The following is an 18,081-nucleotide window of genomic DNA, read 5'->3' as shown; positions in this document are numbered from 1 at the left end:
CAGGTTTGTAATGCTTCCGTTGCTGGTCTGAAAGTGTAACGTATGGAAAGTTATCCGAAAAAAGATTTATTTGTGATTTGGCCAAAATAAAACTTAGCACGAACGAGAGAAATTCTTCTATTCTTCTTCTTATACGAGGCATATGTCGATATGTGGTACCTTTTACAATTCCCGAAAAGTTCCACACGCTAGTCAGACTAGAACCATAATAACAGAAAATCGGGTATCTGTTATCAGGGTCGATACGTTTTGCGCTTTTTTTTTAAGCCCTCCTTTTGATAGAAATTAAAGTTTCTAATTTCAAATAATATTAATTATTTTCGTGCTTGGACTTGCGCTTGGGCACTGAAAAGCAACAACTTCCAATGGATTTTGTGGCAGATTGGATGTGTAAACGCTGCCACTGAGCACGACGCTTAAGTCCATAAAATGAACCGAATTGCGTGAATAACACCCATCCAATCCCTCCAGGAGGATTGGATCAGCCGTGATGTTTAGGTGTTATAGCGTAGTCAAGCTGAACAGACAGAGCTACTTTTATAAGAGGTCCGGACAGAGCGTAGAAACTTTTCGCCGATGCGATGTAAGAGCACAAGCCCCACCTCAGAACCAGGCAGAGGGAGGGCTTCTAGCCTTCCAAATGCCACGTATTCCAGTTTACTCATTCCATTTACAACTAGACTGCAGTTACACACAGCGCTCGTAAATTCAAAATATCCCTGTTGTTATCTGGTGGCTATTGCTTATTAAAGTGTACAAAATTTAAATTCTATGTGGATATAGGTATAAGTACAATAACCATGAAATTATTGTGACATAATAATATGCTATTTGTATGTGTATAAATTTATATGTTATTACTATATATTTTATTAACCTTCAGTATAGTGGACAGCGTCACAAAACCAATATTCACTGATCAGATATGTTATTTGTAATAATAACCGATTTATTAATGTTATCGGGAATGGATGCCTTAGCAGTTCCACAGAAAGATTGTTCCATAACCATTGACTTGTATTGGTAGTTGGTACTGGTAAATCCAGTGTGATGCTGGAACTCGATTCACGATAGCCATTGGTCAGGCATGCTCGCTTTTACGATAGCTATTGGCGAATCAAACGTTCGCGTCACCAGAACCACGCCGCTGGTGGGAACCAATGACCGAATATAAATTCTTTTACAATAAATTAATTCATTTTATTTGTATTAATAATTAATCAATCGCAAAACGTCGTAGACTCGTAGCTGCTCATTGTTAACGTTTTCATCAGTTCTCTGAATCCCTATTCCTTAGTATCGCCGCTGACAGGAAGGCATACAATGGATTCGATGGAAAACATACAATAATGCAGTAAATGCACAGAACTTGAGTACAAGCAGTAACAACAGTAACTTTTACAATTTAACCAGGATGGCAGTACGTATCTTTATTCTTTAGCAGTACGAGGACATTTGGGTGCTGTGAAGATACCCTGCACGATTAGGCTGCGATGAACAGCTGGCTAGCCGTAGCTCGGTCTGAATGCAAACGGCTATAAATTTAGCCGGCTGTTCATCGCAGCCTAATCGTGCAGGGTATGTTCACAGCACCCAAATGTCCTCGTATCGCCAGTATGCACTGGACACTGGACAGCACACCCAACAGCAGGGCGACACGATGAAACCATGAAATCATTTAACAAATCTGTCCCTCAAAACAACAGGTGAAAGTTTGGCGCATTTTAACTATATCTCGCATAAATAAACAACAAGAGCATATTCGGACGACAACAAAATTCGATGTCGTACATCTGAGCTGCAAGTACCACAAAATAACATTGGGCTAACAATACATTCCCGTCACCCACCACATAATAATTACTTATACGGGCCCACCAGCATGCATTTGGCCGATTAAAAATACTTAAAACACTGGATAAAATATAAGAGGCATCAGTTTGGTCACTTGGGAGCGCCGACTGGTGACACACGCCGTGAACAATGCAGAGGAGATCCACACGCACAGAATACTGCACCACAAATATACTCCATGCTTAGTAGGAAAACAGGATCCACAAGGCCCAAGACAGGAACAATACAGGAACACTTCAACGCACCAACGGATCTATTAATATTTCGTCTTACTCAGGGACGAGCGTTTGCTCCGGCCGCTGCCCGATCGACCGTGCGTCTCCGTGGGGGTATGGTGGGACGGATCGCGACTGCGGAGGCGGCGCAGCGAAGTTGTTTCTCCGGACTTTCTCTTCCGTCCGCGCTGTTGTTGCTGTTGCTGCCCGGTCTTCTTCGTACTGACGGTCGTGGCTTTCTTGGATGCCTGTTCCTTGGAAGAAGACGCGGCGCGTCCCTTCGATCGCGGACGAAGCAGCCCGATTCTTAGGGGCGGAAGCGGCGCGTGTACGGGATTGGGAGCGGGGTCGACCGCGCTTCTTCGACTCGCTCTTCGTGTCCGATGGCGTGGCGGCTTTGGTGCGGGGCGAGACTTTTCCCACAGCCTTGCTGGGCGAAGCGGAGGGTGTAGGCTTTGGTGCAGGACGACGCTTTTGTCGCTGACGCTTCGGATGTCTTGGAAACGGACGACAATGGCCGGCGTTTCATGATAGGAACGGGAGTTTCTTTATGGAAAAGATGACTGACAGAATCGCTGAGGTAACTGCCTACGGATTGGGTTCCTTTTCCGGTGCGGCTGGTGTGATTATGATGCACCGTCTCCGGCATTTCCAAGGCATGCATGTCTTTGCCCGACAGATCCAGAGCGCTTCGGGTATGGAACGCCGGCGCCAAATCATCGCCTAAGCGTGGAAGCATAATTCAGTCTACGTTCTGAAAATTATTAACGCATAAAGAATTTAACAAAGCTCCAAAATATTTAAGCAAGTGAAAATCACACCTCTGCAACTAAATTTCAAAAATTAGAACACAATAATTGGCGCAAAAATGACTTGCATTCGCAATAAAAGTTCGCAATATTCGTTTTTATAAACTTCGTTTTTATATTCGTTTTTATAAATTTTATAAAAACAGTCAAAAAAACAGATTTCAGAACGCATAACACAAGCCAGATTCCCTTTTTCAGTTCAAGATTTCAAACGCTTTGATACCAGAGTTGTGTATTACAACAGGGGTGTGGCTTGGCACCATATCCATTAAGATTGGCACCATTACCAGCGCTCACAATCGGTATGCAAGGCTGCAGAGGTAAGAACGAATTCCAGTAATTCTGATGGAATGGACTGTGAATCTGGCGTTGCCACCCTGGAAATGGATAAGTACAAGGAGAGCATACTATATATTGTATACTTGTATAGTATGCTCTCGTACAAGTAGTGCACAAAATCTCAAAACCAAAATCCGCCGTCACAGAAAAATTCAGAAAAAGATGTTGCTTTAGCTTTTATCAGATTTATGTTTTAGCGATTTTCCCAGAGATTTTGTTTCAAGACTCAGATTTCGAACAAATTAATGTGATTCCGTAATAGCGTAATGGCTGCTACAGCTGGAAAGCCATTTTACGGGCAGTTGGTGATCGGTCCACCAGGGAGTGGGAAAACTACATACTGTTTCCACATTGCGGAGCTCTTAAAAAGCGTCTTCAACCGCAAACTAGCCATTATCAATCTGGATCCTGCCAACGAGAAGTTACCTTTCGCTGCTGATGTGGATGTGAAAGAACTCGTCTCCGTGGAAGATGCGATGGAGCTGGAGAATCTAGGCCCCAATGGAGCGCTGATGTTCGCTGTCGAGCAGATGGAACGCGACGTGGACTGGCTGATATCTCGCATCTCTGCTTTACGCGATACCCACTATTTCCTCTTCGACTGCCCGGGACAAATTGAATTATACACCCATCATAAATCGTTCGAGCGAATCTGCCAGCTCCTCATCAAGAAATTCGATTTTCGTCTTGCAGCGGTGCATCTGGTGGATGCGTATTACTGCAGCGATCCAGCCATGTTCATCTCCGTGGTGCTCACTGCCTTGAGTGCCATGATGCGCCTGGCGCTTCCGCACGTCAACGTTCTCTCCAAAATTGATCTCGTGCACAAGCTGGGCAAGTTGGATTTCATTCTGGATTATTACACTGATGTAATGGATATGGAGCATCTGGTTGCCAGACTGGATGATGAGCCATTCGGGAGGAAATACGCCAAGTTGAGTAAAGCGATCTCCGAGGTGGTGCAGGGCTACAGCTTAGTCAGTTTTGTTCCCATTGCCGTACAGGACCGCGAGTCGCTTTATAACCTGGTAAAGATGCTGGATAAGGCCGTAGGATACTCGATGTCGGAACTGGAAGAACGACAAGTGCGCCAAACGATGGCGAATTTGCCAGCAAATGCGGGTGAATTTGATTACGGTTTAATTAGTAATATGGAGGAAAAATATATTTATGCTCAAGACGATGATTTTCCTGAAGACTGAATGAGAGCTTTCGGGGTTCTGATGACAAAATTAACAACTGCGTTCTGTGATATTTTAACTTCGTCATATGGACAACTGGATTTGCTTAATAAAACTGGAGATAAATTCTTTCTTTTCGTATTTTATCGATTTTTCTGCGGCATTTACTTATTTGCATTCATTTGTTCCTTGTGGAGCAATAAACATAAACAATGGGTATAAAATTGACTATTGAGAAAGTATTTTTAAAGCGGACTTTTTGTAGAAATAGGTACGCGTACTTAAGTGACATACATAAAAGTGGAAATCCGTCTGATAGTTCAACACTGTACAACACAGTCACTACACAGTGTACTTGAAGTACAGTATACAGAGCATCCAGATTCAGGAGACAGAATCGGTTGAAGTATCGTTAGCAAAGGTCGTGTTACTAGAGCCGGTATCCGCCATGTCGAAATATTTTTGCAGGATTATTGGATCACGGGTCGTACTGACAACTTCGGGTCGATATTTAGCATGTATCTTTTCGAAGAAATCTTGTAGCACCCGCGCCGTATCCCAATGCGCGCTCAGCCAAACTTGGCGTCTATGCGATCGCAGAGTGTCTTTTGCTTCGTCCGGGGTCAAATTGTATCGCTGCAATTTCAGAACGATTTTGAACATCCTCGTATTGTTATTATGAGGTAAAATGCAAATTTAAGTCAACACGACAACCGGTGTGAAATGAAGATCACTAGTCAAACCAGTTAAACTGCAATTGTCTGCAAACATTTTAGCACAGATTATACCTCCATCAAATACGTCGCCGCCATAACCGCGCTCCGAAATTTTCCTGCTTTACAATGTACATAAACCTGCAAACAGCAAACTCATCAGGTTAATTCTATTCACCTGTTCTGAACTTCTGTGTAGTCAGCTCTCACATGGTACAGTATTGTGATTAGGCCGGTAAGTACTGTATATGTTTCCGCTTATAAATTCTTGAGGGGCACAGACATATCGTAGGAAGTGGATGATGCTACTTACGGAATGATTTCTGCTGCATATATGGTGGATGAAATCTAAGCCTTCTTCCACTTGATTCCACGTGGGATGTGCCAGGTAGTCAGCCACCGGAAGTTGTAAAAAACTGACTCCCCAACTGTCCAGTTCATCTGGAGTCGGATACCATAATCTGTTCAGTTCGAAATTTTGATTCATGGATAGTACTCCTCGAACGCCTTCCTTTGCAATTAACTGCAAGATTCGTCATAAAAATCAATCTACATCTCAACATCAATGCTTCGGGTCTTCTATCATATATCATACACTACACAGTTTCCCACACCTCTTTAACCGTCGAACGAAATGGCAGAGCTCCTGCCACCAAACAATCGTCAATCCTGTCGTACCAGTTTTGATTTGTCATCTTATCGGAAACCAAAGTGGCCAGCAAAGACGGGAAGAACAACACCTTTTCAAAAAACTGCCCCATGGTTTCTGTATATTAGCACTTTGGCAGCAGGAGCGTAATCACCGACGGAATCAAAATACCAGCTGGTTTAGGCTTTACCCAAGCCGTCGAACTTTCACATAGGCAAACAAATATGCATGCTCATGGATGTGCGGACAAGCGTCACAAAAGGCGATCAGATATCCTGTATGACAAGAAAACCGACTACAACCAAGTGTTTAAATTTCATACATATGAACAGGTAAAAAAATCAGCAATTCTAATTATCACGAAGTCACACCTTCGTCGCAATCAAGCGGCCAACACGTTCACGAATTCACGGTAATGCACGCACTATAACGTTATAAAAAATATCAGCACTGTGAAGAAATGCCTCCATCACCGTAAAAATTTACCAGTTTAATCATTTGATCTGTTTTGGCAGAGGGTGTGTCACCACCCACTAAAGTGGACTTTCATACTGCTTCACCAACTGATCCACACAATTGACGAGCATCTGCAAGTCCTGTGGCTTGGAGAAGCGGTGGTCGGCGGATTTCGATATTAGCACCTGCACATCGGAAGATTCCAGTTTATTCATAATCTGGCTGGAATCCGAGTACGATATCACGTCGTCTTTGACACCGTGGAGTAATCTGACCGCACATCGGATCGGAATTGTTTGGTTGGTGTATACGCTTTGGGATAGCGATGATAATGAGTCCAAGAAGGCTCTGCGGATTGGAAAATCACCCCACGGTCCAATTACAGCCTTGTCGGCGTCCAGAAGAGCCCGGTGCTGAAACGGAGCAAAGAAATAAAATTCTGCTACTGCACCGGTCTTGCTCGAAAAGCTCCAAAACCATTAACTGTGTTACTCGTATCAATGATTTATACGGTATGTCGATAAATTATCGACGATAACTGATCAGAATAATGAAACCATTACACATACCTAAAAGTAAACGCATACTAGTACAAAAGTTATTTACTATGCGTATAACAATGCACAACATTAAAATTAAACCGCAAATACTGGTATTCAGCTTACAAAGTCTTTATATTAATATACAGGCCATGCAAAGACACTTTGTGCAAATCAGAAGATAAGAAACCAAGATTTCAGAACCATTTCTAATTTCTTTTTGAATATTCGTTTTTATCGTTTTTATCTAAGCGCACAATTGGCGCGACAAGTGACAACGATACCGTGTACTGCATAAAAATAACTTACAGTATTTCGTAGCTGCTAAAGAGTAAAGAGGGTAAATGACCAAGTGTCAGTATTACCATAGAAAAGGATAGCACAGTATTATCCTTTTCTATTGTCTTACTACAGCTTAAAAAAGGAAAATTAATCTAGAACGAAAATTGCTGCAGCTTTAGTTTACCCCGCGTACTGTCCGCGGCTTACCTCTGGCGAAAGATTTTTCTCCAAATCAGTCCACCGGTCAATGGCTGCAGCAACTCCAACTAGACCAAAAACACGCTCCGGTCGCTTCAGCGCAACGTGCATCATTAATCCGCCTCCCATGCTGGATCCGACCAAGATCTGCGGTTCACCAGGATTGGTGAAAGTATCCACCACAGTCAAGACATCATCCAGCCATTCGTGCAGAGTCATGGCATCCAGCTTACCGGAGGATTCTCCGCATGCACGATAATCAAATCTGCAACCCAAAACGCAAGAATTATCCATGCTGTATACGGTACGCGATATGAATTCCGCTGAATGTCTGTGATTGCAAAGTCCACAAAAATCACTGCGCATCCATACTGGTACGCGTACGGTGACGGTCGTACCTGATGTAGGGATGATCGTAAATTTTGCAATATCTCTCCAGTATTTTGGCCTTTTCGCCAGTCATATTGGATAGAAACCCGGGTAGGAAAATAACTCCGGGTAGGTTGGATCCGTGCGTGCGTTTATACGCCAATTTGTCGCCGTTGTGCAGCATGAAGAAGTCCGTTTTTGGTTCTTCATGCTCGCATGCATCCTGGCTAAACAGCCGGACATTATGGTTTGCGCTGGACATTTCTCCGGATGCTACGTTCGCCAATGGCAATAAAGTTCGCGCAAATGCGTGACGGGCTCGAAGGAACCGATACGAAAAACTGACAGGCATTGCGGACTGCAGACTTGCACTGCTGCAGAACAGTTGGATCACCGTGCACGGTCGCATGCAGTGGTGTGACGATCTCGTTGACTGTAGTACAGTATCGCTATCAGGAGTGTTATCAGCAGCGGTGACATAAAATTATTGATACTCCATTATCAGCTGTTAGCGTGTTCGCACTCGGATCCCAATAATCAATCGCAAAAAAAACATCCTGTAAAGATTCGGGGATGGTACAGACACTTCCACCGATACGAGCACAAAAACTACCGTATGATTAGTACACGAAATTGCTCGGTATAAAACAACAAGTAATTGTGCAGGACCTCAGGCTTACTATAACGGATTACGGGATTAGTAGTTAGTACATATAACAATGGGAATGAATTTTTGCTAACAGACCAAAATTTCTTCGTAACTGAAAAACGACATCGTATGTCGTGCTGTGTAAAACATCTTATGAATGCTTATTGATTACAGACAGACTAAAAGACTAAGTTACAATCATGTACAGTACAGTATGTACAAGCCCAGCACGGATGAATAATGTCTTGGGATTTCGAGCATGTTAAAAGGTTAACTGCATGTGTATTAAATAATGGCACGATGTTTATTACAATAAGGAGGCACGAACAAAATAAACAGGCGTGAGCAGAACCTGTTATTTTTGCTAATTTGCAGTTCGCTAATTTCGATGACAATTCGATAATATAATAACACATAATAACAATCCGGGGATTTACAAACAGCCCATGTTAAGCTAATGGCCACCATGGTAACAAGCTTTTGAGTGACCACTGGACTGTGGGTACTGAGCTTTCCAAAAAACTGATGATGCAGGAACACTCACGACACTGAGAGGATTCTGTAGCACTTTAGAGCGTGCAGATTGGATGTGTGGATCGGGAGAACATTCGAGACAACGGCAAAGTGTCGAGGACCCTTGTTACTTAGTTAGTATTCATATAACCAGTTTACGGGATCTACATCCGTACACAAACTTTTGCGGCGCAAGTCTGTTACGAAATGCACACTTCGCAACGGTAGATCGCATTGGTCACAGCCGCAAAGAAAACTACGAAATTTAAGAAAGAGAAAATCTAAGAAAACTTGAGAAACCCTAAGAATACCTAAGAATGCCTGAGAATACCTAGAAAACCTAAGAAACCTAAGAAACCTGAGAATACCTAAGAAACCTAAGATATCTAAGAAATATCGTATATGAAAGAATACGTGGTATATCGATCACGCTGGTGGGATTGACTGCGATTACTGTTTGCACATGTTTCTTGAAATTCAATACTTTGTAACGTGCCGATGCCGAAGGCCGCGGTCTGTCTCGGTCTTTCCGAACGGTCCGCGAACAGACAATGCATTTACCATGTATGTCTATGGGGGCCCATGGCAACAATTTGTTTTTTGGGGCTACTCTTTCCCTTTTGGGGCGTATCGATGGCACAATAGCGTGAGAACATTTGCGCCGTTGAGACGAATTTAACGCACTTGGCCGCGTCGAAATCGGTTCAGCCGTTCGCCCAAACATTGGCTACATTATCAATCGTGTATACGTGGTTACGGATGTAGATAAATATGTATTGTATGGTGTATTGTATTGTATGGTTTAGATCTAGAGGCTATTCGATATCCAACAAATCATTAATTTTTGGTTTTTTTAATGCTGCACAGCTGACCGGTGCAAAATGGAGATTAATTAATTCAAATCTAAAAACATTCAAAATAAAGTGTTGAGCTGTTTATAGCTTATGTGGGGTACCAGTAGTGAGTACAAGAGAATACTTCTATCTATATTATTAATAAAAATTATTTGTACTATTTACTACTATTCGTTTTTTTTATTAAATTCTATTCGTTACTTTTATTTACTGTTCGTTTATGTCTGCATATATAATATTAGTACTGTAATTGTGCATCCTACTAATTATAAAATTAGCTCCTGAACTTGGAGAAAATTAATATTCAACCTATTTGGGTTTTTTTCTTGTCTACTTCATAGCAGTTTTAAGATCAACTGCAAGATAAACATTCTACGTACATATCCGTACTGCATACCTTGTTTAGCATTCATTGTAAAACATTTCGTAAGTATTAATTCCTGAATACGTCGTTACTCGTATTAAGCTTGGGACTTTGCAAGTTACATGCTAATCGTAAATGATTGGCACGGCCTCAAGATATTGCCTGACATCCATATACCGATCTACATAATTATGTGGATTGGGCTCATCCCATTTCTTTTACAATTCTTTTTCTTCTTTCAAAAGTGAGACAGTTTTCTTGAAGCGCTGTAATTGTAAGCTTCGCCGACGATGTACTTTTTTTCTGCGGTTTATGCACAATTAATGCCTAAGACCATTGCTGCGAACTTTCCTGGTTTAGAATTTTACTTCAGATGACGATGTTGCTGTTATATCGTTTAATATCCCGTTGTCGTAAACAATAGGCGCAGCCCTATGTTACCGGTATGCATGGCATTGTGTGCAGTACGCATTCACTGAATTCATGCAATATAGATATTTAGGATTAGATATAGGCATTCAGAGTACGTGGAATCATTTAGATTATAATTATATTAATTGAAATAATTTTTTTTATATTTGAAACACGTGCGACGGTTTTGTTTCTACATTGTGTTGATTTTGCAGCCAATCGTGCCGGTGGATAAATAGGCCCAATCTGCACCGTACCAACCACTATCCCAAAAGTGCCTCATCGAGAAAACGTTAAGCCCCAGCCACATTTTCTTGAGCATCTGTAATTTAATTTAACTGATTGTGCATCCCATGCACTTAATTAAGAGTAAGTCGTAAACGCGGTAGCAAACAACTATCTATAATTGTCCCTGCTTAAAGCTGTGGCCGTATTATTAGTAATTGCAATCCAGAGAAGCTAACTTAAAAATATTGCTGTGTTTCAAGGAAATATTACGAGACAAGTATCACCACATAGAAGAGTCCGAAAGTGTTTCAGTTTACTGATTAATTCTTCGCTGTGCTCACATGCCTGCAGTACTTACTGGTCCGAATAAAATTATCGTAAAGCCTTAAACTACAATTACACCGTAACTTTGTGATTTTTATAGAACTATTGTATTTTGGTGAGGTATGTGGTATGTATCTGTTGTCCGCAGATGTGTATTGTACACAAGTACAGTGTACTCTGTATAAAACCGTGCGACACTTTCTGTAGCCGTCTAGATTTGTGTGAACTTCACCGCTACAGCTTTTGGCTGGCAAAAATTGAGAAGAGACATTTTTTGCTTATGTCAATAGCTCTAATCAATAATCAGCACATACCTTCGTTTGTAGCGAAATACCTTAAAGCCGGAGAGTCATATATGCACTTGTCAAAAAAGTAATAACAAAACAGGTTTTCGATTGTTATAAAATTTGTGATTCTCCGGCTGAACTTTGCCTCCAGCTAAACGTTTATTGCGGCGCATTTTGCAGCGCGTCGGCATTTTCAACTAACAGGCAAAGCGCGTCTGCTGCTGCCCAGATGTTCAACAGCAACGACAGAGTTATTCTGGTACCTTTAAGTTTACTTGTTGGACTTGACTTTTCCCATTTATAGCATCGTCTGCGTTATATTTTTGTGCTCGTCGCAGTATAATTCAGGAAAAATGGATCTTTTTGGAGGAAAAAAGAAGTGCGCTGGATGCGGAAACAAGATTTCCGATAAGGAGGTAATCAACTTTTTCTTTTTTGCATTGATCAAGTTATCTTAATTGGTCCTTCTATGAGCAAGAACTTTAAAGATGCAGGCAATTTCGGCGGGTTGTAAATAATGTATACGTCATCTAAGGCTTTTGTTTTCTTCTAGCCTAAAATCGATGCGATGAAAAAGCATTACCATGCCGCTTGCTTCGTGTGCACCAATTGTCATAAGCCAATCAAGGGCGACTTCCGTCCGGTGGATGACAAACCCTGGTGTGAAGATTGCTTCATTCGGCAAAAAGCGCCGAAGTGTTCAGCTTGTGGAGACAGTATCCTTGGTAAGTGTAAATTGCTATCCAATTTAAAACAACCGCTCTCACTAGCTGATATTGATTATGGATCCTTTATGTTAAAAGTTTAGTGGGGTTTTGTAGCTAGCCAGTTAACGGTAAATCGTAAGAGGAACGTATCTAAACTCTAAGATTTTCGAGAGAAATGAATATACACAACGCACAAGTAATAAAAGTTTAATATCTTTCATCATCGCAATAACGAAAGTGAGCGCGTGCCTATTCACTTTTTCCACCTTATCCACCCTTTTTTTATGACAAGCTCATGCGAGCTAGGCAGTGTTTCCGTTGCAAACTTGTTGCTTCTATTGTTACGACATAAAACTTTATTCACACAATCCAAGTTCATAGCACAAAATTGGACGGTACACAAACGCTCACATATACAAAGGCAGACTTTCGAAATCCCCTCGAGTGTTTAATGCCACCGGCGGTCTTTTTTGTTTATTGTGACCTTTTCTCAAAATACAGGTGCAGCGGGGATGGTACCGGTTTAGCGATTTTGTTTATGTTTTCTCTGAGCCCTGGATATAGCTGGTTGGCGGTAACATTTAGGCCAACAAAATTGCCGCACGTAGAGTAAGAGCGGTATGTTTGTATTGTAGACATAAACGCGCACAGCAATAACAAAATATGGATGTTCTTTATTGCTCCATACGCACGTACTCATTCAGGTCTTTCAATTAAAGAAGCAACTGCAGACGTAAAATAAACTGCAACAATTTTTTGAACATCATTTACCTGTGTATGGTTCAACATGAACATGCCGACGTCGCAAGGCTCGTCGCCGCATACCGAATGATCCGCGAATGAGATTTGCTGAAATACATAAGTATTTTGACTTACTATCAGGCCTTTCTACAGTACATCTTGACATCCTGGCATTGCACCTTTAATTTGGCTGTTCTGCTGTGAAAAATTTGCGGCCACGTTTTCTTCTGATTTTTTAATTATTTTACAGTAATTTTGCGATCAGAGAATGTTTCGTGTGGTACAGGCTTTCAGTATACAGGCACATACGGGCCCTGCATGGACCTGAAGTTTGCATCCATTTCGTTCGCAACTTCACACCGCACTAGTTATGATCATCCGGTTCATCAGGCCCTCTCACTCTTTAAGTATTTGCTGTAAATTCGGGTGAATGCATAAATTTCCCATGCGAACACAAGGTTCCGATTGTATTTACATTCGATAAACCGTTTATTGGCGTGTCGATTTTTGTCGGAAGCAATCAATTTTGTTCGATATGAAATGATTTGTTGCTCGGAATATGTCTATCCGTCGTTTACTGGCTTGCTCATTCCAGTAGACTAGAACGGCATCCAAGCGGAAAATACTGCACTGCATGCTGGTGCTGCATATTTCTTCGTTGATTTAGTCAATTTTATAGTAAACTTATTACATAAATGCGTTTACATTATAAAATGTCTAGTGTTATCGCATGCATTTAACCTTGACCGCCGGGCCCAGACAATCGCTTAGAACGCTAATAAACACTAACCAAAATCTACAAAACTTATTAAAAGCGTACTTCTAAAATGTTTGGATCCATCATGATGCAATCCAGTATGTATGGGTGCAAATCGGAAGTAGAAAAACTTTCTTGTATGTAATTTACGCAAACATATAGCCATTTCCACTCATTTTGTCAGATAACACTTTTGCATTCAAAATTTTGATCTTTTCCAGACAAACGCATCAAGACCGACGATGGGCGTTCATTCCACGAAGAATGCTTTCACAACGCCTCCCAGGGCGTCTGCGCTGGCTGCGGGCGTAAAATCGGTCTTGACGAGGTAACGTTTTGACAGTTTTTCCTGCACTGTCTTCACGTTCGGCAATTGATTAATTACTGTACCTAGCAAAATTTTTGTAACGGCCTAGTTAATTTTACTGTATTGCAGCCGGTGACCGAAGCGTTGGGTAAACAGTTCCATCAGAACTGTTTCCGCTGCGGCGAATGCGGTGGTGATCTGCCGAAGGAATTCCATATGCGCAACGATGTTCCAATCTGCAACAAATGTCACAAGAAACATAAGGACGCGGATAATCTAGAGCGGGAGCGCGTCAGCGAGACGGTGGTGCGCGAAGAGCGTCCCGATGGCAGCCGGCATACGGAGACCATGGTGCGCGATGACGCCGGTAATCCCAACTTGAAGGAGGTGCGGGATTATCGCGAGCAGACGACCACCATCCACCATGGCGGCGACACGGGAACGTTCGTCCGCGAAGGCGAGATGAACTATCCGGGTGAACGGGCAGGCCAGCAGGGTCAGCGCAACGATATCGGTCATCCGATCCATCGCCAGAGCAATCTGCGCACCGATGTCCAGGGGAATGACTGCTCGGTGTGCATTGAGCCGATTGCCGATGGGGATCATGTACACGCCAAGGGACGACATTTCCATCGCAACTGCTTTGATAGTGCGCATTCCGGTGAATGCTACGGATGCGGTGAGAAGCTCCGCTTGACCGAGGTGAGCTGCGAAAATATTGTATATAATGTCTTCGAATCACGCTTCTCTTTTTGATTTAAAATTTTCAGTACAGTATTTTTCCCGCTGCTTCGCTGTGTTGGTAACTGATGACCATACTGGTGTGAGCAGTTTATGTATACATCTATGATCTGTGTACACTGCACGGTACGGTTATCTATAGAAGTATACAAAATTTGACTTATCTGTTTTCGTTTTTAGCCATCAGTGAGCGTGGCGGTTTTGGGACGCGACTGGCATACCGGTTGCTTGAGTTGTGGACACTGCAACAACAAAATTACTGGACAGTTTCAATGGGCCAACGATCTGCCGCTGTGTGAAAAGTGTTATCGCGAACGCATTGCACCTGGTTGTGCTTCGTGCAATGAGCCGATCTTGGGAGACAAACTGAAGGCAATGAATATGTACTGGCATCCGGATTGCTTCAACTGTCAGGTAAAAATAATTATGTGTTCACTTTCTTATAGTTTCTTTTTCATGAAGATGACTATGCATGCGGCAGTAGCAATCGCTTAAAAATATTAAACTAAACCATAAGTAAATTCTCGAAAAGGTTTACCATACACCAGTGTGAAACGATAAACACTTACTCGTATATGTACAGATAACGCAGGCCTAGTTAATACTTTATCATTCGCACTTTTTGCACTTGGAAGTTTGTTTAATTTTTTAAGTTTGTGTCGTTTGTTTAACAGTGAAAAATAAAATGGTCACCATTAAATTGTTCATTGTTTATAGGTTTGCCATGAGCCATTGTACAAAGGCGGAAAAGAATATTTTAACGTGGATGGAAGGCCGTATTGCGCACGCGATGTCAATTCTGTGGCTCAGACAGTGGCTTAATTCAGGAATAGTGACCTTCATTCTGTTTCCATAACCGAAAACCTTTAGTGGTCCAACCGTAACAAGTCCCTTTCTGCGGATTCATTACCGACCCGCGAAACTACTAATACCAATATTATCTGCATTTTAATAAATCTGATAGCGTTTTTGGGTGTCTCTTGTTTCGTTCTACCATATTAATTTGTGACTAAATATTAAACGTCTGTTAGTTGGAATTTGGTGGTTTGATCAGTGACACTTGATTCAAGGCTGTCTTGAGGAGGTTGTTGTTTTGAATTGCATCTTGACGGTCAGATGTAGACCAATCTGTAGCAGCGCTATTCACTACTTACCTTACCTGAGTATACTTTTAACAATAAACAAATTAAATGTAATTTCATTTGAAACGCTTAAGTAAGTATAGTTGTGTAGTTTTGAGTAAACGCAGGAATGCGTTCTTGGCGAGCCAAAGGGCAACACATCATGCAACTAATACTCGCTCTAGCTCACGTGTGAAAAGAATTATTAAAACTGGAGTCACATCATATCCCGATGTTGAACAACACGTTTATAATTATTGCTATAATGCTCAAATGAATAACACTCAAACACACACACAAACAGAAGCGCCCCTCCTTAAAAAGAAGGGGAAGGGCTGGTGGGAAAACTGCAGACTTGACGTTCCCTGTATCAACTATTTTCCCATAATTTGGGGCTGCGGAAGGCAGCACGAAACTCGGAACAACATTAAGGATCAACATCGGACCACCCATATGCCCACTAATAAATCTCCATCTCGACAGCACATTAATATCGGTGGCCAGACGAAAAGCACACCGCTCATTAGAACTAACGCTAATTATCACCGTTCATTCCTTTCACGAAAACCGATCACTAACCATCCTACAGCCACGCATCCTATTAATGCTGATGCGGACGATTACCAGAAGCATCGGCTCGAAACAAATGATAACTTTCGCATAATTCAGTGACTATATATATATATTAAGTATGCAACCGCGCTTGAAAGTGAAAGAAATTAAGAAACCTTGCATTTGCGCAGAATTCGCTTGCTTACTCGTACGCTTGCAGCTGTTAATAAATTTATCCGTATAAATGCGTTCTTGGCGGGCCAAAGGGCAACACGTCCATTTATTACTTAAACTCCATTATGCACAGTGCACATTAATAATTGTACGGCACGTTGTGCAAAACATTCTGCATCCGATTTTTGAGCACAGACCAGTTTTCTGATAAGACTATGATGATAATTGCCTTTCCATTAAATTTCCATCGAGACGCAATATAGTGAATGAATACCGTGACAAGCCGCAGTCCTCGATACTAGGTGCTTCCACAATTAAGGTCTCCTACGGCGATTAGTGGGAGACAGTTTAGCATTCACAGGGCGCAGCAGTCGGCTGCAAAACTGCAAGAGCCAGACTACAGCTTTTGTCTCTTAAAACGAGATTTCTCCTTTGGGCAAATTTTCCAAATTTATCGTGATCTTGATTTCCTGTTTCTGCTCTATTAATGTATTTCTGCTGTTTTCCCCCAAATCAATGCTTTATATACTTTCAGTGTACTAGTTAATCGAATTAGTGCTAGAAACTTTAGAATCAGGCAGCTTTAGAATTTTAATTGCACAGTCCTATACGGAGTACGCATAGTTCATACCGGCCTTGGACACCGGAGTACAACAGAATACAGAGTACAAACTACAAAGTACAACAGAATACAGTACTACTTGCAGTTTGTTAAAATTTGTACTGGAGTAACAAGCTGTAATGCCATCAGCACGACACGAAACTACGACATCCGCACGGGACGATGGGCGCGACAAGCTGGAACACACAGAAACGATGGTACGCGACGATCGCGGAAATCCAAGTCTAACGGAAGTGCGTGATTACCGGGAGGGCACCAGAACCATCCACCATAATGCCACGAATGGAATGACCGGCTTTGCAGCTTGTCAAGGCGAGCGGAACGACATCGGTCATCCGACCTACCGGAAGAACAATTTTCGAACCGGTGTCCAAGGCGACGACTGTTCGGTCTGTGTCGAACCACTCACGGACGAAGAACGCGTGCAAGCTGTGGGGCGGCATTTTCATCGGAATTGCTTCGACACGGCCCATTCCGGTCAGTGTCACGGATGCGGAGAGAACATCCGTATAACCCAGGTACTCCAGAAAGTAAAGTGACTGACTAGTACTGTTAAATGATCTAACGGATGGCGATGATACATACGTTTTCACTGGGTTTGTGTACATTTAGCCATCGTTAACGGTATCCGCCCTCAGTCGGGATTGGCACACCGGCTGCTTGACCTGCGGTCAATGTCCAGATAAAATAACGGGAGAATTTCAGTGGTCGGGTGATGCGCCGCTGTGTGACAACTGCTACCGCGGTATTGCTCCCGGCTGCGCTGGATGCAATCAAGCGATTTTTGGGGATAAATTGAAAGCGATGAATATGTTCTTCCATCCGGATTGCTTCGACTGTCAGGTGGGTGGGACTGTGGGAGTACCACAAGTACTCGTATACTTTGGTGACCTTTTAATCTGTAGCACAAAGCCCAAGATAAAGACTGATGCCGTTAAATTGGCAAACGGTGGAAATATTGATCACGTTTTTTCTTCTTCAGGTGTGTCACGAACCGTTGTATAAGGGCGGTAAAGATTACTTCAATGTGGAAGGGAAACCTTACTGTACCCGAGATGTTCATTATGTGACCACTGCAGTGTACGCCCCAGCGTAATAGCGATGCACAGCGATTTATGTTTAGAA

The 18,081-nt window shown here is 42.3% G+C and overlaps 5 protein-coding genes and 1 pseudogene across 6 annotated transcripts; 3 read left to right on the top strand and 3 right to left on the bottom strand.

Annotated features, from left to right (window-relative positions):
* Positions 1–1,615: 1,615 nt before the first annotated feature.
* LOC129583448 (zinc finger Ran-binding domain-containing protein 2-like) lies at positions 1,616–2,808 on the bottom strand (annotated as a pseudogene).
* Positions 2,809–3,337: 529 nt separating this feature from the next.
* Positions 3,338–4,971, top strand: LOC129583309 (GPN-loop GTPase 2-like). The gene has a single exon (XM_055475074.1). It carries the CDS (start codon positions 3,484–3,486, stop codon positions 4,417–4,419), a length of 936 nt encoding a protein of 311 aa, XP_055331049.1. The 5' UTR covers positions 3,338–3,483; the 3' UTR covers positions 4,420–4,971.
* LOC129583310 (phosphatidylglycerophosphatase and protein-tyrosine phosphatase 1-like) lies at positions 4,531–5,881 on the bottom strand. Its single transcript, XM_055475075.1, has 4 exons — positions 5,726–5,881; positions 5,425–5,634; positions 5,187–5,252; positions 4,531–5,034 (listed from the first exon to the last, which is right to left on the bottom strand). Exons 1-4 carry the CDS (start codon positions 5,870–5,872, stop codon positions 4,783–4,785), a joined length of 675 nt encoding a protein of 224 aa, XP_055331050.1. The 5' UTR covers positions 5,873–5,881; the 3' UTR covers positions 4,531–4,782.
* Positions 5,882–5,897: 16 nt separating this feature from the next.
* Positions 5,898–8,499, bottom strand: LOC129583308 (palmitoyl-protein thioesterase ABHD10, mitochondrial-like). Of its 2 annotated transcripts, XR_008689770.1 has the most exons (5): positions 7,634–8,499; positions 7,245–7,500; positions 6,247–6,629; positions 6,132–6,184; positions 5,904–6,035 (listed from the first exon to the last, which is right to left on the bottom strand). XR_008689770.1 is itself a non-coding variant. In XM_055475073.1 (4 exons), exons 1-3 carry the CDS (start codon positions 8,011–8,013, stop codon positions 6,294–6,296), a joined length of 972 nt encoding a protein of 323 aa, XP_055331048.1. In that variant the 5' UTR covers positions 8,014–8,498; the 3' UTR covers positions 5,898–6,035; positions 6,247–6,293. The 2 variants fall into 2 exon arrangements, 1 of the variants encoding a protein (XP_055331048.1); XM_055475073.1 differs by lacking the exon at positions 6,132–6,184 and having other exon boundaries at positions 5,898–6,035; positions 7,634–8,498.
* A 2,771-nt stretch (positions 8,500–11,270) lies between these two features.
* Positions 11,271–15,678, top strand: LOC129583267 (LIM and senescent cell antigen-like-containing domain protein 2). The gene is made up of 6 exons (XM_055475010.1): positions 11,271–11,650; positions 11,788–11,959; positions 13,661–13,767; positions 13,876–14,448; positions 14,668–14,901; positions 15,205–15,678. Exons 1-6 carry the CDS (start codon positions 11,588–11,590, stop codon positions 15,307–15,309), a joined length of 1,254 nt encoding a protein of 417 aa, XP_055330985.1. The 5' UTR covers positions 11,271–11,587; the 3' UTR covers positions 15,310–15,678.
* Positions 15,679–17,075: 1,397 nt separating this feature from the next.
* Positions 17,076–18,052, top strand: LOC129583447 (transforming growth factor beta-1-induced transcript 1 protein-like). Its single transcript, XM_055475245.1, has 3 exons — positions 17,076–17,474; positions 17,569–17,799; positions 17,939–18,052. The coding sequence occupies exons 1-3, from the start codon at positions 17,076–17,078 to the stop codon at positions 18,050–18,052; spliced, it is 744 nt and encodes a 247-aa protein (XP_055331220.1).
* Positions 18,053–18,081: the final 29 nt, after the last annotated feature.

Source organism: Paramacrobiotus metropolitanus, unplaced genomic scaffold, assembly GCF_019649055.1.
Source record: "Paramacrobiotus metropolitanus isolate TYO unplaced genomic scaffold, Prichtersi_v1.0 Parri_scaffold0000010, whole genome shotgun sequence".
NCBI classification, from domain to species: Eukaryota; Metazoa; Tardigrada; class Eutardigrada; order Parachela; family Macrobiotidae; genus Paramacrobiotus; species Paramacrobiotus metropolitanus.
This window is presented reverse-complemented; position numbering and strand designations above follow the sequence as displayed.